Source organism: Phocoena phocoena, chromosome 2 (genome assembly GCF_963924675.1).
Source record: "Phocoena phocoena chromosome 2, mPhoPho1.1, whole genome shotgun sequence".
Lineage (NCBI taxonomy): Eukaryota > Metazoa > Chordata > Mammalia > Artiodactyla > Phocoenidae > Phocoena > Phocoena phocoena.
The window spans coordinates 49743746-49769140 of record NC_089220.1 but is presented as its reverse complement, the minus strand read 5'-3'; the positions used below and the strand labels follow the sequence as shown (position 1 = coordinate 49769140).

At 38.0% G+C, this 25395-nt stretch overlaps 1 protein-coding gene across 1 annotated transcript in view; it reads right to left on the bottom strand.

Annotated features, from left to right (window-relative positions):
* The window catches only part of L2HGDH (L-2-hydroxyglutarate dehydrogenase), a 51131-nt gene extending 25845 nt beyond the window's left edge, over nt 1-25286 (bottom strand). Inside the window, exons 1-4 of the mRNA XM_065872023.1 lie at nt 25092-25286; nt 18475-18590; nt 17642-17793; nt 12346-12477 (exon numbers count right to left, since the gene is read on the bottom strand). Coding sequence (XP_065728095.1) covers nt 12346-12477; nt 17642-17793; nt 18475-18590; nt 25092-25231 — 540 coding nt within the window. The 5' untranslated portion in view covers nt 25232-25286. The remainder of the gene's footprint in view (nt 1-12345; nt 12478-17641; nt 17794-18474; nt 18591-25091) is intronic.
* Between the last annotated feature and the right edge of the window lie 109 nt (nt 25287-25395).

Here is a 25395-nt window from a genome sequence, read left to right as displayed (position 1 = left end):
ATACTCCAGATTTCAGTACTGCCACGAAACCAATAATCCTGTTTTCCAAACTCCACAATCAATATTGTTTTTACATCTTGACTAAATCCACAGTGGGGTCAGGGGCTCATATGTGCTTTTATTTATTTATTTTTTTACACCAAACTTAAAATGTGAAAGAGCTTTTCGTTAGTACATAAAAAGAGAAACACATGTTAAAAATTAGCATGCCTTCCTGGGGGAGGTTATAAATTGTTTTATTCTCAAATGGCAAGGTAATACTTGATACAGATCAGTGAGATTCTCACATCTTAATTTCACAATCAAATCCCATCAAAATCACATAAAGCTACAAAACAGCAACAGGTTTAGCTGTTTTATATTCAGGAAGCGCTCAATAATTTTTGTAAAGCACTGTTTAGATGTGAGTTTAAATGCTTCATTTTTGTTTTAGTAGACCTGATTTTTTAGAGCAGTTTTAGGTTCACAGAAAAATTGAGGAGAAGGTACAGAGATTTCCCATATATTTCCTGCCCCCCACATGTACAGACTCCTAATCTCTTTATTTTTTTTATACAGCAGGTTCTTATTAGTTATCCATTTTATACATATTAGTGTACACATGTCAATCCCAATCTCCCAATTCATCACACCACTAGCCCTGCCACCACTTTCCCCCCTTGGTGTCCATACGTTTGTTCTCTACATCTGTGTCTCAATTTCTGCCCTGCAAACCGGTTCATCTGTACCGTTTTTCTAGGTTCCACATACATGCGTTAATATACAATATTTGTTTTTCACTTTCTGACTTACTTCAGTCTGTATGAGTCTCTGGATTCATCCACATCGCTACAAATGACCCAATTTCGTTTCTTTTTATGGCTGAGTAATATTCCATTGTATATATGTACCACATCTTCTTTACCCAATCATCTCTCGATGGGCATTTAGGTTGCTTCCATGTCTTGGCTATTGTAAATAGTGCTGCAACGAACACTGGGGTTCATGTGTCTTTTTTTTTTTGAATTTAATTTAATTTATTTTTTTATACAGCAGGTTCTTACTAGTGATCAGTTTTATCCACATCAGTGTATACATGTCAATCCCAATCGCCCAATTCATCACACCACCATCCCCACCACCCTGCAGCTTTCCCCCCTTGATGTCCATATGTTTGTTCTCTACAACTGCGTCTCAACTTCTGCCCTGCAAACCGGTTCATCTGTACCACTGTTCTAGGTTCCACATACATGTGTTAATATACGATATTTGTTTTTCTCTTTCTGACTTACTTTACTCTGTATGACAATCTCTAGATCCATCCACGTCTCAACAAATGACCAAATTTCGTTCCTTTTTATGGCTGAGTAATATTCCATTGTATATATGTACCACACCTTCTTCATCCATTCGTCTGTTGATGGGCATTTAGGTTGCTTCCATGACCTGGCTATTGTAAACAGTGCTGCAATGAACACTGGAGTGCATGTGTCTTTTTGAATTACGATTTTCTCTGGGTATATGCCCAGTAGTGGGATTGCTGGATCATATGGTAATTCTACTTTTAGTTTTTTAAGGAACCTCCATAGTGGCTGTATCAATTTACATTCCCACCAACAGTGCAAGAGGGTTCCCTTTTCTCCACACCCTCTCCAGCATTTGTTGTTTGTAGATTTTCTGATGATGCCCATTCTAACTGGTGTGAGGTGATACCTCACTGTAGTTTTGATTTGCATTTCTCTAATAATTAGTGATGCTGAGCAGCTTTTCATGTGCTCCTTGGCCATCTGTATGTCTTCTTTGGAGAAACATCTATTTAGGTCTTCTGCCCATTTTTGGATTGGGTTGTTTGTTTCTTTAATATTGAGCTGCATGAGCTGTTTGTATATTTTGGAGATTAATCCTTTGTCTGTTGTTTTGTTTGCAAATATTTTCTCGCTTTCTGAGGGTTGTCTTTTCATCTTGTTTGTAGTTTTCTTTGCTTTGCAAGAGCTTTTAAGTTTCATTAGGTCCCATTTGTTTATTTTTGTTTTTATTTCCCTAACTCTAGGAGGTGGATCAAAAAAGATCTTGCTGTGATTTATGTCAAAGAATGTTCTTCCTATGTTTTCCTCTAAGAATTTTACAGTGTCTGGTCTTACATTTAGGTCTCTAATCCATTTTGAGTTTATTTTTGTGTATGGTGTTAGGGAGTGTTCTAATTTCATTCTTTTACACATAGCTGTCCAGTTTTCCCAGCACCACTTATTGAAGAGACTGTCTTTACTGCACTGTATATCCTTGCCTCCTTTGTCATAGATTAGGTGACCATAGGTGTGTGGGTTTATATCTGGGCTTTCTATCCTGTTCCATTGATCTATATTTCTGTTTTTGTGCCAGTACCATATTGTCTTCATTACTGTAGCTTTGTAGTATAGTCTGAAGTCAGGGAGTCTAATTCCTCCAGCTCCATTTTTTTCCCTCAAGACCACTTTGGCTATTCGGGGTCTTTTGTGTCTCCATACAAATTTTAAGATTTTTTTGTTCTAGCTCTGTAAAAAATGCCATTGGTAATTTGATAAGGATTGCACTGAATCTGTAGATTGCTTTGGGTAGTATAGTTATTTTCACAATATTGAATCTTCCAACAAAAGAGCATGGTATATCTCTCTATCTGTTTGTATCATCTTTAATTTCTTTTAACAGTGTCTTATAGTTTTCTGCATAGAGGTCTTTTGTCTCCCTAGGTATTTTATTCTTTTTGTTGCAGTGGTAAATGGGAGTGTTTCCTTAATTTCTCTTTCAGATTTTTCATCATTAGGGTGTAGGAATGCAAGATTTCTGTGCAGTAATTTTGTATCCTGCAACTTTACCAAAATCATTGATTAGCTCTACTAGTTTTCTGGTGGCATCTATAGGATTCTCTATGTATAGTATCATGTCATCTGCAACAGTGACAGTTTTACTTCTTCTTTTCCAATTTGTATTCCTTTTATTTCTTTTTCTTCTCTGACTGCCATAGCTAGAACTTCCAAAACTATGTTGAATAATAGTGGTGAGAGTGGACATCCTTGTCTTGTTACTGATCTTAGAGGAAATGCTTTCAGTTTTTCACCATTGAGAATGATGTTTGCTGTGGGTTTTTGTATATGGCCTTTATTATGTTGAGGTATGTTCCCTCTATGCCCACCTTCTGAAGAGTTATCATAAATGTGTGTTGAATTTTGTCAAAAGCTTTTTCTGCATCTATTAAGATAATCATATAGTTTTTATCCTTCAATCTGTTAATATGGTGTATCACATTGATTGATTTGCGTATATTAAAGAATCCTTGAATCCCTAGGATAAATCCCACTTGATCATGGTGTATGATCCTTTTAATGTGTTGTTGGATTCTGTTTGCTAGTATTTTGTTGAGGATTTTTGCACCTATATTCATCAGTGATATTGGTCTGTAATTTTTTTTTGTAGTATCTTTGTCTGGTTTTGGTATCAGGGTGATGGATGGCCTCATAGCATGAGTTTGGGAGTTTTCCTTCTGCAGCTTTTTGGAAGAGTTTGAGAAGGATGGGTGTTAGCTCTTCTCTAAATATTTGACAGCATTCACCTGTGAAGCCATCTAGTCCTGGACTTTTGTTTGTTGGAAGACTTTTAATCACAGTTTCAATTTCATTACTTGTGACTGGTCTGTTCATATTTTCTATTTCTTCCTGGTTCAGTCTTGGAAGTTATACCTTTCTAAGAATTTGCCCATTTCTTCCATGTTGTCCATCTTATCGGCATAGAGTTGCTTGTAGTAGTCTCTTAGGATGCTTTGTATTTCTGCGGTGTCTGTTGTAACTTCTCCTTTTTCATTTCTAATTTTATTGATTTGAGTACTCTCCCTCCTTTTCTTGATGAGTCTGGCTAATGGTTTATCAATTTTGTTAATCTTCTCAAAGAACCAGCTTTTAGTTTTATTGATCTTTGCTATTGTTTTCTTTGTTTCTTTTTCATTTATTTCTGCTCTGATCTTTATGATTTCTTTCCTTCTGCTGACTTTGGGTTTTGTTTGTTCCTCTTCCTCTAGTTCCTTTAGGTGTAACGTTAGATTGTTTATTTGAGATTTTTCTTGTTTCTTGAGGTAGGCTTGTATTGCTATAAACTTCCCTCTTAGAACTGCTTTTGCTGCATCCCATAGGTTTTGGATTGTCGTGTTTTCAGTGTCATTTGTGTCTAGGTATTTTTTGACTTCCTCTTTGATTTCTTTAGTGATCTCTTGGTTATTTAGTAATGCACTGTTTAGCCTCCATGTGTCTGTGTTTTTTACATCTTTTTCCCTGTAATTGATTTCTAATCTCATAGCATTGTGGTCAGAAAAGATGCTTGATACGACTTCAATTTTTTAAAATTTACTCAGCCTTGATTTGTGACCCAGGATGTGATCTATCCTGGGGAATGTTCCATGTGCAGTTGAGAAGAAAGTGTAATCTGCTGTTTTTTGGATGGAATGTCCTATAAATATCAATTAAATCTATCTGGTCTATTGTGTCATTTAAAGGTTGTGTTTCCTTATTAATTTTCTGTTTGGATGATCTGTCCATTGGTGTAAGTGAGGTGTTAAAGTCCTCCACTATTATTGTGTTACTGTCAATTTCCTCTTTTATAGCTGTTAGCAGTTGCCTTACCTATTGAGGTGCTCCTAAGTTGGGTGCATATATATTTATAATTGCTATATCTTTTTCTTGGATTGATCCCTTGATCATTACGTAGTGTCCTTCCTTGTCTCTTGTAACATTCTTTATTTTACAGTCTATTTTGTCTGATATGAGTATTGCTACTCCAGCTTTCTTTTGATTTCCATTTGCATGGAATATGTTTTTCCATTCCCTCACTTCAGCCTGTATGTGTCCCTAGGTCTGAAGTGGGTCTCTTGTACACAGCATATATATATATGGGTCTTGTTTTTATATCCATTCAGCAAGCCTGTGTCTTTTGGTTGGAGCATTTAATCCATTCACATTTAAGGTAATTATCAATCTGTATGTTCCTATTACCATTTTCTTAATTTTGGGGGGTTTGTTTTTGTAGGTCCTTTTCTCCTCTTGTGTTTCCCACTTAGAGAAATTTCTTTAGCATTTGTTGTAGAGCTGGTTTGGTGGTGCTGAATTCTCTTAGCTTTTGCTTGTCTGTAAAGCCTTTGATTTCTCCATTGAATCTGAATGAGATCCTTGTCAGGTAGAGCAATCTTGGTTGTAGGCTCTCCCCTTTCATCACTTTAAATATGTCATGCCACTCCCTTCTGGCTTGTAGAGTTTCTGCTGAGAAATCAGCTGTTAACCTTATGGGAGTTCCCTTGTATGTTATTTGTCCTTTTTCCCTTGCTGCTGTCAATAATTTTTCTTTGTCTTTAATTTTTGCCCGTTTTTTTTGCCAATTTGATTACTATGTGTCTTGGCATGTTTCTCCTTAGGTTTATCCTGTATGGCACTCTCTGTGATTCCTGGACTTGGGTGGCTATTTCCTTTCCCATGTTAGGGAAGTTTTCAACTATAATCTCTTCAAATATTTTCTCAGGTGCTTTCTCTCTCTCTTCTCCTTTTGGGACCCCTATAATGCAAATGTTGGTGCATTTAATGTTGTCCCAGAGGTCTCATAGGCTGTCTTCATTTCTTTTCATTCTTTTTTCTTTATTCTGTTCTGTAGCAGTGAATTCCACCATTCTGTCTTCCAGGTCACTTATCCGTTCTTCTGCCTCAGTTATTCTGCTACTGATTCCTTCTAGTGTATTTTTCATTTCAGTTATTGTATTGTTCATCTCTGTTTGTTTGTTCTTTAATTCTTTTAGGTCTTCGTTAAACATTTCTTGCATCTTCTCAATCTTTGCCTCCATTCTTTTTCTGAGGTCCTAGATCATCTTCACTATCATTATTCTGAATTCTTTTTCTGGAAGATTGCCTATCTCCACTTCATTTAGTAGTTTTTCTGGGGTTTTATCTTGTTCCTTCATCTGGTACATAGCCCTCTGCCTTTTCATCTTGTCTACCTTTCTGTGACTGTGGTTTTTGTTCCACAGGCTGCAGGATTGTAGTTCTTCTTGCTTCTGCTGTCTGCCCTCTGGTGGATGAGGCTATCTAAGAGGCTTGTGCAAGTTTCCTGATGGGAAGGACTGGTGGTGGGTAGAGCTGGCTGTTGCTCTGGTGGGCAGAGCTCAGTAAAACTTTAATCTGCTTGTCTGCTAATGGGTGGGGCTGGGTCCCCTCCCTGTTGGTTGTTTGGCCTGAGGTGACCCAACAATGGAGCCTACCCAGGTTCTTTTGTAGGGCTAATGGCAGACTCTGGGAGGGCTCACGTCAAGGAGTACTTCCCAAAACTTCTGCTTCCAGTGTCCTTGTCCTCACGGTGAGACACAGCCACCTCCCACCTCTGCAGGAGACACTCCAACACTAGCAGGTAGGTCTGGCTCATTCTCCTATGGGGTCACTGCTCCTTCCCCTGGGTCCTGATGTGCACACTACTTTATGTGTGCCCTCTGAGAGTGGAGTCTCTGTTTCCCCCAGTCCTGTCAAAGTCCTGCAATCAAACCTCGCTGGCCTTCAAATTCTGATTCTCTAGGAATTCCTCCTCCTGTTGCCGGACCCCCAGGGAAGCCTGACATGGGGCTCAGAACCTTCACTCCAGTGGGTGGACTTCTGTGGTATAAGTGTTCTCCAGTTTGTGAGTCACCCATCCAGCAGTTATGGGATTTGATTTTATTGTGATTGTGCCCCTCCTACCATCTCATTGTGGCTTCTCCTTTGTCTTTGTATGTGGGGCATCTTTTTTGGTGAGTTCCAGTGTCTTCCTGTCGATGATTTTTCAGCAGTTAGTTGTGATTCCAGTGCTCTCACAAGAGGGAGTGAGAGCATGTCCTTCTACTCTGCCATCTTGAACCAATCTCCTAATCTCTTTAATACTAGTGTCTTTCCCCCTTAAGTATGGCATCAGTCTAAATAACCAGTTCTGCTATACACTGAATGTCTGTGTGCCTCCAAAATTCATATGTTGAAACCTAATGACCCATGTGACGGTATTTGGAGGTGGGGCCTTTCGGAAGTGATTAGGTCATGAGGATGGAGGCTTCATGAATGGGATTAGTGCCTTTATAAAAGAGACTCCAGAGAGTTCCCTTACCCCTTATGCCATGTGAGAACACAGCAAGAAGATGGTCTATGAACCAGGAAGTGGGTCCTCACCGGACATCAAATCTTCCAGAGCCTTGATCTCAGACTTCCAGCCTCTAGAACTGTGAGAAATAAATATCTGACATTTATAAGCTAACTGGTTCATGGTATTTTGTTGCAGCAGTCCCAACTGACTAAAACAAGCTCTTATATGAGTTATTCACAAGCCTGGTTAGAAGACATCCTAGGATCTCTCTACAATGTTTTTAAATAGCCTATTTTACTCTGCAGAGGAATTGATATGGCTTAAAGGAAATAAACAGAATAAAATATTGAGTTACAAGCAAAGCATCAGGAAGGGGGGGAAATGTAAAGCAGGAGGAAAAGAACAAACATAACTAAGTTATCTTAACAGATTTCTTGAAAAGTCCCCAAGTATCTCAAACAAAACCAATTTGAATTCACTAGAATTACTGCTTAAATAAGCCCAAAATAACAACTACCACTTCTTGAGGATTAACATATGCTGGATGCCTTACATATATCACTATATTTAATTCTCAGAACAACCTGCATTTTACAAATGAGGAGTCTGAGGTTTAGAACAATTTTAACCCACTCAAGGTAAACAGCTGTTAAATAGGCAGATATGAGATTTAAATTTATGTCTGTCTGGGTTCTCAGCCACCACATTCTGCTGCTCACCTTATGTCAGATCCTACTTTATGGAAAAAAAAAAAAAGACAGAATATAGTGAGATAAAATAAAGAATAATATGTCAAAATTCCCTGAAGTCTAGAAATTACTAACCTATGATATTCAAGAGTAGCAGAAGTAAATCAGGTAGTCTAAAAATAACTATAAATAAGTGGTGTTGATGGTATCATGGTGAGCATAGCTGCCTTCCAATAATAAATATAAATAGCTTTGACCTCCCACCTCAAGGCTCCCCTCTCTCCCATGTCCAATTCCACCCTATGTACCAGAACTTGATTAACCTTCCTCAATTAGCACAGTTTGCATATCATTTTCTTGCCTAAATCCTTCAGTGGCTCCCTACTGTTTGATCAGGAGCTGGTAATCTTTTCTGTAAAGGGCCAGATAGTAAATATTTTTGCCCATGTGAGGCTTAGGATCTCTGTTTCAATTACTCGAGTTGGGTGTTTGGCACAAAAGCAGCCATAGACAACACATAAATGAATAAGTATGATTGTTCTCCAATAAAAATTTATTTGTGGACACTGAAATTTGAGTTTCATATAAGTTTCATGTGTCACAAAATATTATTTTTCTTTTAATTTTTTCAACCATTTAAAACAGCTTATAGGTCTTTAAAAGCATGTGGTGGGCTGGATTTGGCCCACAGGCCATAGTTTGCCAATCCTGGCTTAAGACCGTGTAGCATTTGCCCAAAGCCTGAAAGAAATAGCCAAAATTAGATATTCAGTGAAGATGTCTTCTTTTTTTAAAAAAATCAGTCATTCATTCACCATCTCAGAGAGATAAGAAATGCATGGGGAGAGGAAAAGGGAGAAGAAGACCTACTCCCACAAGTTAAACACTTTGATTATTCTGATTGAGTCTGAGGGGAGGGAAGGGTGAGGTTTTCTGGAGTTGAAGATGCTATGACTTTCTCTGCAGGAAGAACTCATTTAACACTGTTTGGATTCCTAGTCTCTTGGGAACTTTATACTAATTAATAAAATCAAATATTTTGATCTAACTTTAACTGCACAACTACAGATAACTTAAGGGAAAAAAATCTATTTCTATCTTGTCTTTTTGTGAAAGGATTTGAAGCAGCCTGTAAAAACAAACAAACAAGAAACACATACAAAATAATATATGCTAGCATTAAATATTGAGCCAGACAAGTATATGGGTTGGAAAGGAAGAAATAAGTTATTATTTGCAGACGACATGATTGTACATAGAAAATACAAAAGAATTGGGACTTCCCTGGTGGTCCAGTGATTAAGACTCCATACTTCCACTGCAGGGGGCATGTGTTCGATCCCTGGTTGGGGAAGTAAGATCCCACATGCCATATGGTACGGCCAAAAAAAAAAAAGAATTTTTAGACAAACTATTAGAATCAATAAGTGAATTCAACAACCAAGATGAATACATGGTCAAAAATCAATTTGATTTCCATATATCTGTAATGTATAAGTAGAAAATAAACTTTAAATAACAATACTATTTATGAGAGTATAAAAAATCAAATACCTAGAAATAAATCTAAGAGACATGTAAGACCTCTACACTGAAAACTGTAATACATTTTTTTCAATAAATTAAAGATTCAGATAAATGGAGTGACCCATGTTCATGGATTGGAAGATTCAATATTGTAAATATGTCAACTGTCTACAAATATGTCAACCTACATATTCAGGGCAATCTCAATCGAAATCACAACAGGTTATCCTGTGGACTTTAGCAAATTAATTCTAAAATTATGGATACGGAAATGCAAAGATCCAAGAATAGGCAATACAATGTTGAAGAAGAACAAAATTGAAGGACTTACTCAACCAGATGTCTAGACCTATTGAAAAGCTATAGTAACTAAGACATTATGGTAGTGGTACAAGAAGAGGCAACAGAAGAGAAGAGAGTCCAGACATAGAGCCCACCTATATATAGTCACCTGGTATCACAAAGGTAACACTGCAGTGCAGTGGGGAAATAATGATCTTTTTGATAAATGGTGCTGGGCTAACTGGATATCTACATATGAGGGGAAAAAAGTGTACCTTGACCCCTATCTTATACCATAAACAAAAATCAATTCCAAATGGATCGTAGATCTAAATGCGAAAGGTAAAACAACATAGCTTTTAGAAAAAAAGCATAGGAGAATATCTTCCTGATGCTGAAATAGGCAAAGATTTCTCAGAGTACAAAAAAGCACTAAGCATAAAAGAGAAATATATGCATAAATTGATTCAATGATTACATTAAGACTAAGAACCTCTGTTCATCTAAAGACACTATTAAGAGTGAAAACACAAGCCACAGAGTCATAGAAGATATCTATTGTGTATATACATATATATATATATATATATATACACAACAAAAGACACATATTCAGACTATATAATGAACTTATAAAATTAATAAGAATTAATAATTGTTAAGAAGGACAGTCAACCCAATAGAAAAATGGGCAAAGGACTTAGTTACTTCACAAAAGAAAATATCCAAATGGCCAGTAAACATATGAAAAGGTGTACAATTTTATGGGTCAACAGGGAAACTATAATATTATACTACTACATAGCCACCAGAATGGCTAAAATGAAAACAACAAACAATATTAAGTGTTGGTGAAGATAAGGAGCAACTGTAACTCTCATACACTGTTGATAAGAGTATTATTTGGGACAAATGCTATGGAAAACTCTTTGGCAGTACCTGCCACAGCCATACATATATATAAATTATGACCATAATTTCCCTCCGAGGTATATCCCCAACGAAAGTGTGTACATGTGTTCACCAAAATAGATGTGCTAGAATGTTCTTAGTAGCACTATTTGCAAGAGCTCCAAATTGGAAACTACCCAAAACGCCCAACAACAGTATAAAGAACCATGCTATGTTCATACAAAGGATTATCATACAGCAATGACAACAAATTATAACTATATGCAATAATATGGATGAATTTTATAAACAATACTGAATAAAAGAAGTCCAGACACAAACGAGCACATACTATATGATTCTACTTACACAAAATTCAAAAATCTATGATGTAAAAGAAAAGTGGTCATCCTTAAGGGAAAGGTAGTATCTAGGAGGGGGCATGAGGGGAATTCTGAGAAACTGGTAATGTTCTGTTTGTTGATCTGGATGATCACACTTAACGAAAATTCATCAAGCTGTATACATTTATGATTTTGGATGTATGCTGTGATTCAATAAAAAGTTCCAAAAAATCAGAGCATATAGAAAACAAAGGTGGAAAGATAAGATGAAACAAAGAGCAAATTTAATACATGAAAATAAAAATGTATGCTTAATGCTCTAGATATTTGGCAAGAGTAGGGCACAAATGTGTTTCTGCTTAGAGCCAAGGCAAACAGGACAATACAGTTAAAGAATTCAGTGTCCATCGATAAAAACAAGCCAATTGTGCTCAGGAAAAACAAAACTATTCTTAGAACTGGAGTCTGAAATTTCTCCTGAGTGTTCTCAGAGAGATGTTGTTTGACAGTGAACCTATGTCCTCAACCACCTCCTTATAGTAGAGGCCTCAGTGAGTGACACAATAACTTTCTCCATAGGCTGATGCCATAAAACCAAAACACAACTCAAGGAGAGTAATCTGGGGTCAAGAAGTAGGATGGGGAGAGAAAAACACTACAGTGTAGGTGTACTACAATCTGATGGTCTGGAGAGATGTACAAGAATGAATGGTCTACATATCATCCAGGCTCTCTCCCTTAAATAGTGTTTCTCTAAAGCAAGCTTTTGATAAGCACTGCCTGACAGTGAGCTCAAGGTCACACTCGCTAAGACAGGTACCCACAGTCCAGCTATTGGAATATGTCATTAAAACACTGGGGAATGGGGAACAGGAGATACAGCAATTCATTGGAACAGTCAGTGGAATGAGAGTTGGACAGATAGCCTCTAAAAGGCTATCAAGGGAAGTTGATATGCAGAGTAACTATTGTATTATTATTCGTCTTTCTATCACAAATACAAGAAAGAAGATCTGGTTTTCCCCACAGCATGTTTTAAGCCAGAAACTCTATAACCTACCCTCCTGAAACAGATCCAATATTGTAGCCACCCTCCTCAAAAATTTTTAGTGGCTACCTATGCCTACTGGAAAAACTTCAAAGTTATCAGCATGGATATGATATCAAGCCCTTTATGTGGGCTAATTCTGCCTTCCCAGTCTCATCTATTATCTCTTGCTACACACCCTATGATCCAACCACATCTCACCACTCAGTGGTTTCCAAACATGCCATAGAGTCTCAGACCTCCTCTTGCTTTTGCCTATGTTCTTCAGGACCTGGTAGTTTCTTGTAGGAAAAGAAGAAATCAGGTGTTCAGAGTTTGTGGCAATGACCTCTTGTGTCTGGCACCTTCATGCTTCTGTAACAGGATTATTTAACTGTCTCTATGATTCCTGCTTCCTATAAACTCACCCTCAGCCTCCATGTCACAGGACTTAGCCCTATCCCTGTGAGCCTGTGTGTGGGGTGAGTGAATCACTTACCCTACAATATGGCTCCTTCTTTTTTATGTCCTCTTGCTGTATCAGCCTCAGGTCCTGGACACCATTCTGCAGGCCTCTCTCATACAGGGCCTTAAGTCTGGGAATTTCTTCTTGTTCAACAGCTACTATAAGCTTAAAAAGAAAAAAGATAAAGAACATGAATAGAGTTAAATATATCATCAGCTATGATAGATAAAATCAATAGAAAATCATAAATTAGTGTATGATTCAAATTGGGTTGATTTTTTTAAACTGTTTTTGCTTCATGTATCTACTTCTCCCTTTCTTCATGACTTCACTTTCTTCCTCCACCAAAAAAATTTGTCTTAAGACTGCATTAAAACAAAGGTGAGATGTAGCCTCAATTGTCACATCTGCTATGACAGTTGCTACATGCACCTTGGCCAGAAGTATCGCCATCACTCCCTCAATCCCAGAGGGGAAAGAAGCACAGGTTGCTTAGTCTTTACATTAAAAACCAAACAAAAAACAAAAGCGAAACAAAACTAAACAAAAACCAGTACATCAGAAAGACAGGCAATATTCAGTATAATGGAATATCGCTAACAGAAAACTATTTTATTTTTTGGGATAAAGTACATTTCAAAGTATTTACTAATGCATTCTGTTGCAGAGGAGAAAAACAGAAAATTCATCAAGACTCTTTTTCTGTTTATTTCTGGGCAGAGTATCTGTTTGAGGTAGTTTCTTACTTAACAGCTACCAGCAAAGGAAAGCACAGATGATATTCACAAGTACATCAGAATTCAAAAATCACTATTTCATAGCAAGGAGTCAACCTAACTCCATAAAGTAATACTTTTAATCAAGGTGTAAAGGTTATTTAAATCAACAAATAATTAACCTTAAAAATATACATGGAATCATAGGGCACTATCAAGAAATTGAAAAGATAACCCACTGAATGGGAGAAAATACTTGCAAATCATTATCGCTGATAAGGCTCTAATATGCAGAATATATAAAGAACTCTTTAGAAACTCTGTACAAACTTCCAAATATAAAATAAACAAGTCATAGGGATGTAATGTACAGCATGGTGACTATAGTTAATAATTGTGTACTGCATATTTGAAAGTTGCTAAGAAAATAGATCTTAAAAGTCCTCATCACAAGAAAAAAAATACTTTTTCTTACTGTGAATGGTGACAGATGTTAACTAGACTTATGGTGGTGATCATTTCACAATATATACACTCAATTTAAAGAAATAAAAGGACTTCAAACTTGAAAAAAAAAAAAAAAAGAAGTTGGGGAGGGGCAGACACTCAGAGGCACAAATCAGTGACTGAACCAGAAAAACTCTGAAATCAGGTCATTAAGTCACATTGACACCGTTGTGGCCTGGAAGCAGCAATCTGTAAATTAACACCTGGAGCTGAGCTGAGATGGATTAGAAGCAATGATGTGATTTGATGTGAAGAGGGAATATGAAGTAGTGTTCAAGGCTCCAGAAAGAAGTAGGGGTTACAGAGCTCAAGATCATCCTATGGGTAGGCATGGGGCATGGTATGTTTCTCAATGGTGGATGTTATGGATGTTGTCTGGTTCCTTTGGCTTAAAGGATTAAAAAAAAAAAAACAAAAAGAACCCTCATAACTCAACCATAAAAACTGTAAATACAGTTTTATATCTTGCTTTTTTTACTTCACTATATCAGGACCATTTTCCCACATCATTAAAAAAAAATCTTCATAGCATCTTTAATGGTGACAATGAACTTTTATTCTTAAAAATTACATGAAGAAGAGTTATAAGGAAATATTATGAACAGCTGTATGCAACAAATTAGATAATCTATATGAAATGGGAAAATTCTTAAAAAGACACAAACTTCTGAAACTGACTCAAGAAGAAAAAGAGTATCTGAATAGACCCATAACAAGAAATGGAATTAGTAACTGTAAAGGCTCAGGCCTCATGAATGCTACCAAATGTTTAAAGAAGAATTAATACCAATTCTTCATAAACTCTTCCAAAAAACAGAAGAGAAGGGAACACTTCCTAATTCTATAAGGCCAGTTAACACTCAAACGAGACACAGATATCAAAAGAAAACAAACCTGCATATCAATATCCCTTATGAGTTTTGATATAAAAATTCTGAACAAAATACTAGTATATTGAGTGCAGCGACATATAAAAAGGATTATATACCATGACCAAGTGGGATTCATTGCATGAATGCAAGATCTATTTAACATCCAAAAGTCAATTAATGTAATAAATTCATATTAATAGAATAAAGGACAAAACCACATGACTGCCTCAAGAGACATAGAAAAGGCATTTGAGAAAATCCAACACCTATTCATGATTAAAATCAACAAACTGCAGGTAAAAAGGAACTTCCTCAGTCTGATAAAGGGCATCCACAAAAAACCCACAGCTATCATTACACTTAATAGTAAAATACTGAATGCTTTCTCCCTAAAATCAAGAACAACACAAAGATACCCACTTTCACTACTTTTATTCAACATTGTATTAGAGATTCTACCCAGGTAAATTAGGCAAGAAAAAAAGTAAAACTATCTTATTTGCAGATGACATGATCCTGCATATAGAAAATCCTAAGGAATCCACACACACACACGAAAAACTATTAGACTAAAAAACAAGTTCACCAAAGTTGAAGGATAAAGATCAATACACAAAAATCAATCATATTCTATACATTAGCAATGAATAAACCAAGCTGAAATTAAGAAAACAATTCCCCTCACAAAAGCATCAGAAAGAATAAAATATCAAGGAATATAATTACAAAAGAAGTGCAAGACCTGTAAAATGAAAAATGTTTTTAAATTGTTGAAAGAAATTAAAGAAGATCTAAATAAGTGGGAAGACATCCCCAGTTCATGGTTTGCAAAATTTAATATTGTTAAGGTGGCAATACTCCCCAAACTGATCTATAGATTCAATATAATTGCTCGCTAACAAAACTCCCAGCTGCCTTTTTTGGAGAAACTGACAAACTGACCCTAAAATTCATATGGAAATGCAAGGGACCCAGAATAGCCAAAACACTCTTGAAAAAGAACAAAGTTGGAGGACTCACACTTACTGATTTCAAAAAATAAAGAGCTACAGTAAACAAGATAGTGTGGTACTGGCATAACAATAGACACACATCAATGGAATGGAATTGAGAATCCTAAACAAACCTTCTTACACTTATGCTCAACTGATTTTTGATACAGGTGCCAAAACAATGTAGAAAGAATAGTTTTTTCAACAAATGGTGCTGAGACAACTGGATATCCACATGCAAAAGAATGAAGTTGGAACTCTTCCTCACACCATATACCAAAATTAATTAAAAAGTGAACCTAAAAAAAAAAAAGTGAACCTAGGGCTTTCTTGGTGGCACAGTGGTTGAGAGTCCACCTGCCGATGCAGGGGACACGGGTTCGTGTCCCGGTCCGGGAGGATCCCACGTGCCGTGGAGCGGCTGGGCCGGTGAGCCACGGCCGCTGAGCCTGCGCGTCCGGAGCCTGTGCTCCACAACAGGAGAGGCCACGACAGTGAGAGGCCCACATACCGCAAAAAAAAAAAAAAGTGAACCTACGCTGGAGGAATATGTGTAGGGGTAGAAGCTCTGCTTCTGGTGGTGGGGTCTGGTGAAGGGGCAGTAGGCCATCTGAAAAGGTGGTAAGAAGCACCTGAAGCAGCCCAAGAAGCAGGCCAAGAAGTTGGATGAGGATGATAAGGCATTCAAGCAGAAACAAAAAGAGAAGCAAAAGAAACTTGAGGCTGCAAGGAAGGCCCTCCTGGCGACAGTTGGAATCAAGAAATCTGTCAAAAAGTAAGCTGTTCCTTGTGCCAGAGGCAATGGTGATCCTTAATTCCATTCCTGTTTAAATAACTGGATTCCCTGCCATAACATCTGTTGCCACCTATAGTTAGAATGAAGTGCTGTCTTGAAACCTGCTATAAATTTAAGAACAAACTTTTCTTAAAGTTTAAAAAAATGAAATCATACAGTGGTTCATCTTCTCTTTAGTTCTTCTCATTCGGCCATTTCTACCTTAGCTGTGAGGTCAGAGTAAACCCAGCCCAGAATCCTGCCAAAGTCTGTTCTTCAATCTTTGTTCTAGCTCCAATTCTATAACACTCAGAATTAAACCAACTCATTTGGGGGAAAAAAACTATCACAGATCTAAACATCAGAGCTAAGGTTTTGACATTAGAAGAAAATGTAGGAGCACTTTTTCATGATCTAAAGTTAGGCAATGATTTCTTAGATATGACACTAAAAGTATAAGCAATAAAAGAAAAGATAAACTAGACTTCATCAAAACTGAAAGTTTCTGTGCTTCAAAGGATACCATCAAGAAGTAAAAAAGAAAATCTACAGAATGGGAGAAAATATTTAGTAATATTTAAAATACCATCATTACTATTGCTATTATTTTACTTAAAAATATATATATTTTAATATTTTAGTAGTATTTTAGTAAATATCCTATAGCTGATAAGGGATATTTATATATCCAGAATATATAAATAACACATACAAATCAACAATAAAAAGACAAAGAACTCAATTTTAAAATGAGCAAAAGATTTGAATAGATATTTCTCCAAAGAAGATAAATGAATGGCCAATAAGTATATGAAAAGATGCTTAACATCATTAATTACTATGTTTAATTACATAAAAACCACAATGATATAGCACTTCACACCCTCTAGGATAGCTAAAATGAAACAGACAATAACAGGTGTTCATGAGGATGTGAGGATATTGGAATCCTCGTTAACTGCTGATGGGGATGTAAAATAGTACAGCACTTTGGAAAACAGTTTCACACTTCCTCAAAATGTTAAACATGTAGTTACCATATGACCCAGCAACTCCACTCATAGGTATATACCTGACAGAAATGAAAACATAGGTCCATACAAAAACTTGTACATAAATGTCCATAGCAGCATTATTCATAGTAGCCCAAAAGTGGAAACAACCCAAATGTCCATCAACTGATAACTGGATAAACAAAATGTGGTATACCAATACAATGGAGTATAAGGAGGAATGAAGTACTGATTCATGCCACAAGATGAATGAACCTTGAAAACACCATGCCAAGTGAAAGAAGCCAATCACAAAAGACAACATATTGTATGATCCCATTTATATGAAACATCTAGATTTTGCAAATTACATGGATACAGAGAAAGAAAAGCCAGGCATTTTTTAAATCAACATTTAAGATTACTAAGTAAATGCTATTTATAAATAAGTCAAGGCCCTAGTAAAATGCCATACCTTGCCACATTGCTTGTAGGAAATTCCCTTTTGGTTACAGTACTCATAGATGAGGGCTGCGCCTTGTACACATAACTTAGCTTTCAGAGATTCAGGTTTATAATAAATTCCACTATGTATGACACCACTGTTATGTCCAGTCTGATGAATAGCTATGGAACAAGAGAAACAGGTTAAGAGAAACTACATGACTCATTCAAAACTTAAGAAGTGGGGGAATACACTTACAGTTGAAGCTATTAGAGACAACAATTTAAAATTCTGTCTGAGTTTGTTCTTATAGTCAGAGCACTTCTAGCATCCCGTAGCAGCCAACCATGGTGTCTGTGTCACATCCCTCCAGCCCATCTCTGACTTCCGCTACAACTTTGGTGCACAAACCGCCCCCCTCACCACCAGCAAACCACTTCAAGGGTCCACTACAGCTCTCTGCCTTCTGCTCCAGGGCCTTTTCTAATATTTGGGGGCACAGGGACTCAACGCCCTATGGACAATCCTCAACCAAAGGGACAGAAGCTGATGGATAAATGAGCACAATCCTGGGAAACATTAGGTAGCTCCTTGGAGGTCTCAGTGGAATTAAGCTCACAGCTGCAACCTAGATAACGCACCCTCACAAGGTTTTTCCTTCTTCCCTGTTTACTCTCCCCACCTCCTCACTCCTGCCTCCTCGAATAACCTTGAAAAAAATCACCTACACCCAAATCCTAGTCCTAGGCTCTGCTTTCTAAAGAATCCAAACTGGGACACTAACATCGACATTCAGCATGAAAGATGTAGAACTGACAAAATGAGCAGGTGCTCAGGTTAAGCAACACTGAGAACATACATACCTAAATCTTTCTCCTTTTCCAGAACACCAATGGAAAGAGCTGGATGTCGCAGGATGAGTGCTCTGGCAGAGGCAAGCCCCACAATTCCGCCACCAATAATGACTACATCAAATGAGCTTTAAGAGAAAGCCACCTTTAAAGTAATGCATGTTTACAATAGACTTTATCAAACTTGACAGTTTCATTATCAACTGACAAAGTATTAATTAGTAATCATTAAAATCAAATGTTTATTGGGCTTTGTGACATTTGGCTTTATACTAACGAAGAAACCTTTAAAAGTCACATGCATGTATAATCAGCTACAGCCAGCAGGCAGAGTGGCTAGTTGCCCAAGCTGCTCTAAGTCTCTATAATACTCTGCCCAACCTGGCTACGTCAGTGGTTACTCTGTTAACTATCACACTCTCTCCTCTACCATCTATTCGTTAAAAATTCAGGTGCAATATTCTTGAGGATAAGTTAACATTAAGTCTTTAACACCTAGTGTACAAAAATTTATAATTTTTTTATTCTGCTGAGAAGGAAACAGTCAGTGAGAACATCACACTTAAGGAAATAAGTGGTCCAGAAACGGGCTCAGAACCAGTTGTAGCCATAACTCTGATTATATAATCATTTAAAAAATTAGAAAGGGTATGTATAGTCTATCTAAATCTAAAATGAGAAGCTTAAAAGATTACCATAAGCACTGATCTCATGGTCAACAAATCTAGGTTTTACAGGAACGTGACCTATCTTGCTTCTTCACCCCATTTATTTTTTTTCACCCCCTCCTGCATTATATTATTTCAATCTAAATCTTAAACATGATCTGTAAATATTTCAATATGTTATTTCTAAAATGGCTCTTTAAAAACACACACACAGGGCTTCCCTGGTGGCGCAGTGGTTGAGAGTCCGCCTGCCGATGCGGGGGACACGGGTTCGTGCCCCAGTCCGGGAAGATCCCACATGCCGTGGAGCGGCTGGGCCCGTGAGCCATGGCCACTGAGCCTGCGCGTCCGGAGCCTGTGCTCCTCAACGGGAGAGGCCGCAACAGTGAGAGGCCCGCGTAACGCAAAAACAAAACAAAACAAAACAAAACACACACACAATGTCATTATTCTAACCAAAAAATTCAGTTTTTAAATATCATCAAATATTCACAATAAAACTTTTAGAAGAAAACATAGGAGAAAATCTTTGGTATCTAGGGCTACTTGAAGAGTTCACACCAAAACCATGACCCATAAAAGAAAAAAAAATGATAAACTGGACTTCATCAAAATTAAAAACTTTTGCTCTGCAAAAGACTCTGTTAAGAGGATAAGAAGACAATGAACAAACTGGGAGAAAACACTTGTAAACCATATATCTGACAAAGGACACATTTCTCAAATATATATTAAGAACTCTAAAAATAAACAAGTCAAGACTTCACTGGTGGCTCAGTGGTTAAGAATCCACCTGCTAATGCAGGGGATGTGGGTTCGAGCCCTGGTCCAGGAAGATCCCACATGCTGCAGAGCAACTAAAGCTGTGCACCACAACTACTGAGCCTGCGCTCTAGAGCCCGCGAGCCACAACTACTGAGCCCGCGTGCGACAACTACTGAAGCCCGCATGCCTAGAGCCCGTGCTCTGCAACAAGAGAAGCCACCGCAATGAGAAGCCCGCACACCACAACGAAGAGTAGGCCCTGCTCTCTGCAACTAGAGAAAGCCCGCGCACAGCAACAAAGACCCAACGCAGCCATAAATAAATAAATAAATAAATTTATTAAAACAAACAAGTCATTTAGAGAATAGGCAAAAGATATGAACAAACATTTCATCAAAGAGGACAGATATATAGATGGCAAATAAGTACATGAAAATATGTTCAATACCTTTAGTCATTAGGAAAATGCAAACTAAAACTACAATGAGACATCACTACACCCCTATCACAATGGCTTTTTTTTTTTTTTTAAATGATAACAACAAATGCTGGTGAGGATGAGAGGAACTGGATCAACTCACACGTTACCGGTAGGAATGTAAAATAGTACAGCCACTCTGGAAAAACAGTATGGCAGTTTCTTAAAAAACTAAACATGTGCTTACTACATGTCTTAGCAACTGCACTCTTTGGCATTTATCCCAGAGAAATGAAAACTTACGTTCCTACAAAAATCTGTACATAAGTGTTCATAGCAGCTTTATTCATAATGGCCAAAAACTGAAACAGCCCAGATACCATTCAACTGGGGAGTGGTTAAACAAACTGCAATACATCCATATCATAGACTGCTACTCAACAATTAAATGGAACACAGGCAACACCTTAGATAGATCGCAAGGACATTATGCTGCACGAAAAAGCCAGTCTCAAAGGGTTACATACTGTGTGATTCCACTTATATAACATTTTCAAACTGACAAAATTATAGAGCTGAAAAATAGATTCATGGTTGCCAAAGGTTAGAAAGGGTGGAGAAATGGGATGTGAACATAAAGGGGTAGGTAACACAATCTCTGTATTGATGGAACATTTCTGTTTCTTAATTGTGGTGGCAGTTACACAAATTAACACATGCGGTTAAATTGCATAGTAACACACACAAAAATGAGTGCATGTAACAGCAAAGGAAATCATAAACAAAATGAAAAGACAATCCACAGAATAGGAGAAAATATTTGTAAACAATGCAACCAACAAGGGATTAGTCTCCAAAATTTACAAACAGCTCACGTGACTCAATATCAAAAAAACAAACAACTCAATCAAAAATTGGGCAGAAGAGCTAAATAGACATTTCTCCAAAGGAGACATACAGATGGCCAACAGGCACAAGAAAAGATGCTCAACATCGCTAATTATTAGAGAAATGCAAATCAAAACTACAATGAGATATCACCTCACACCAGTCAGAATGGGCATCCTCAAAAAATCTACAAACAATAACTGCTGGAGAGGGTGTGGAGAAAAGGGAACCTTCTTGCACTGTTTGTGGGAATATAATTTGGTACGGTCACTATGGAGAACAGTGTGGAGGTTCCTTGAAAAACTAAAATAGAACTACCATATGACCCAGCAATCCCACTACTGGGCATGTATCCGGAGAAAAACATGGTTCAAAAGAATACATGCACCCCAATGTTCATTGCAGCGCTGTTTACAATAGCGAGACATGGAAGCAACCTAAATGTCCATCGACAGATGAATGGATAAAGATGTGGTACATATATAAAATGAAATACTACTCAGCCATTAAGAAGAATGAAATAATGTCATCTGCAGCAACATGGATGGACCTGGAGATTATCATACTAAGTGAAGTAAATCAGACAGAGAAAGACAAATATCATATGATATTGCTTATATACAGAATCTAAAAAAAATGATACAAATGAACTTATTTACAAAGCAGAAATAGACTCACAGACTTAGAGAACAAACTATGGTTACCAGGGGGCAGGGTCGGGGGAGGGAGGGAGTTTGGAATTGACATGTACACACCGCTACGTTTAAAACAGATAACCAGCAAGGACCTTCTGTATAGCACTGGGAACATTGCTTAATATTCTGTAATAAGCTAAATGGGAAAAGAATTTGAAAAAGAATAGATACATGTATATGTATAACTGAATCACTTTGCTGTACACCTGAAACTAACACAACATTGTTAATCAACTATGCTCCAATATAAAATATAAATTAAAAAAAACATGAATTCACTTGAAATCAGATTTCTAAATTGTGACACTGAAATCAAGAAGTCAATGGAGCATTATTTTCAAGGAGAAAAAAAGGACTTCTAACCTAGAGTTAAACTATCTTTTATTTTTTTTTAATTTATTATTTAGTTGTTTTTATTTTGGGCTGTCTTAGGTCTTCGTTGCTACACACGGGCCTTCTCTAGTTGCGTTGAGCGGGGGCTACCCTTTGTTGCGGTGTGCGGGCTTCTCATTGTCGTGGCTTCTCTTGTTGTGCAGCACGGGTTCTAGGCGTGTGGGCTTCAGTAGTTGTGGCACATGGGTTTAGCTGCTCCACGGCATGTGGGATCTTCCGTGCCAGGGCTCAAACCCATGTCCCCTGCATTGGCAGGTGGATTCTTAACCACTGCACCACCAGGGAAGCCCAAACTATCCCATTTAAATATGAGGATTCAATAAAGATATTCTTGGGTAAACAAGGCTACAGGAACTTTAACATGCAAGAGACACTCCTAAAAATACTCCTGGACCAAAAATTAATGAGTTAACAACTCAAGAAGTTAAATATAATAAAGAAAAACAAACATATATAAACATGTATATATAATATATAAAACATATATATAACAAAATATAATAAAGAAGAAAAATCTTTTATTTGAAAAGATTTACAATGTAGACAGACCTCTGGCAAGAGTAATGGGGGAAAAAGTGAGATGACACAAATAAATAAAACAGAATAATAAAGAAAAAATACGTAAAGACACAACAAGGATCTTAAACATAATCAAAGAGTATCATGGAGATCTATATGCTAATAAATTTGATAACATAGATGAAACGGGGTGGGGGACTCCTCGGGCAAAATTACTGAGGCATAAAGAAATAGAAATTTTGAATCAATCACTATAAATTAAAATAGTCATCAAAAGCTTTCTACCTAAACACACACACACATACATTTTACCAAACTTTCAAGGAACGGATAATCTCTATCATCAAAGATATTCCAGAAAAATTTAAAGGTTTGAGAACTCCCTAACTCATTTTATGAAGCACATACAAACCAGGTTCCAAAACTGGATAAGAAGTACAAAGAAGCATCTTCTATACCAGTAAGATCCAACTGAAAGAATAATATAAAATAAGATACTATTTACAATAGCAACAAAGCAATAAGGGAATCAAAGAATTAACCTAAGAAAAAAGAACTTCACAGAGAAAAATTTTAAACTCTATTAAATAACAAATGAGGGACTTCCCTGGTGGCGCAGTGGTTAATAATCCGCCTGCCAATGCAGGGGACACGGGTTCCAGCCCTGGTCCAGGAAGATCCCACATGCCGCGGAGCAACTAAGCCCGTGCACCACAACTACTGAAGCCCGCGGGCCTAGAGCCCGTGCTCCGCAACAAGAGAAGCCACCGCAATGAGAAGCCCATGCACCACAACAAAGAGTAGCTCCTGCTCTCCGCACCTAGAGAAAGCCCCTGCGCAGCAATGAAGACCCAATGCAGCCAAAAAATCAACAAATAAATAAACTTTAAGTAACGAATGAGTATGCATAAATGAAAAGATATGCCAAGTTCATGGATGGGAAAACTCAAAATTATAAAGAAGTAAATCTCCCCCAAATCTATTTACCTAATTTCAATAACATTTTCAAAATAATATTTTAAGATACTAAATGTTATATAGAATAAAGGTCTATAAGTAGTAAAGCAATTAAAAAAAAACAAACAAGTGCAAAACTTCTAAAACTGATGAAAACCTGAATAAGGCCGGTGGATTGTGCTAATGTCAATTTCCTGGTTTTGATACTGTTATTACAGTTATGTAAGGTGTTGCTGGGGTAAATTGGGTGAAGAAGGGTACATGAGAGCTCTCTGTTCTTTTGCAACTTCCTATGGATCTATAATCATTTCAAAAGTATAAAAAGAAAAAATAAAAAGTATAAACAAAACCTTCACTAACCTTACCTTTCTTCCCTTAAAAAAAGGTTCCCAAAAGAGCTGTCTACAAACCCCCACGATGAATCACAAATCCTATCCCACTCTAATCCCCCTCCAGTCTACTAATACACGACAGCCAGAATCAACTTCAGAAACATCAACATTTAATCACTTCTTTAAAACCCTTTAAAAGCCTCCCAGCGCTCTTAGAATAAAATTTCACGTTTATTTAAAACAAAAACTGTGCTGTGATGTAGCCCCTCTCCGATGTCATTCCACACCATCTCTGCTCCGCTAAGCTCTAGTCACACTCATCTTGCCCACATTCTAGTTCCCGAAACAGCCAAGACCTTTCCAGCTTTGAAACCTTCGCATAAACCATTCCCTCTACAGAGAGCAGAGAAAAACAGTAGTAGCGAATGTGGTCTCCAAACTTCAAATCACAGGGCGCTGAATTCTGCAGGGTTTAATTAGCAACTAACTGAGCTGCTTCTCACAGGGGCAACTCTATGCAGCATGCGTGTGCCAGGAACTGATTGATATAAGACTGGTTTTAGATCTTCCAAGTAACATCAGGAAGGCCAGCGAATAAACAGCATATTTGATTGCTTACAGTGTGTTAGGTCCTTTAATCCTCAAAACGACCACTTAACGCGAGAGACTAGGATCCTATTCACAACTGAGCTTTTAAGGAGCTTAACTAACCCGCCCAGAGTTGAATAGGAAGTGGTGGGGTTGTATTCTGAGCCAGAACTGTTCTTGACCTCTACTCAACACTGCCTTTCTTATTCTTTTCCTCTCGCCCACAAACCTACAGATGATCCAGGCAGGTAGCTCCTGGCATCATAGGTTGGAGTCCGGGATTCACAGGATCCCGACCCTCTCCCACGCCGAGGACAGGGAAGTAGCGCAGGGGCAGAGGTCCAGCACGAGGCACCTCTGAGAGAAGCAGCGCAGACCGCGGGGGGTCGGGCCAGCGGCTACTCACCTGGTGCTGGCTCTGCGGCCACCTTGGCACAACAGCCAGGGTTTCCCCGGCGCGGGCGCGCACGCCGCGGAGAAGCCCCCGGGAAACCCCCCGCGGGCCAGTCCGCAGACACTGCCTAGGTAACGTAGCGCTGGCACCATCGCCTGCGCCTCCTCCCCTGCCTCAAGCCCCAGGAGCCGGCCCTTGAGCCCTACACTGCCCAGGTCCAGGCGCTCTCTAGCCCCGCCCCCAGGCAGAGGCCAATGAGGGGCGCTCTTTCGCCCCACGTGAGAGCAGCCGCCAGTGGCCAATGGACTCGCGCGGC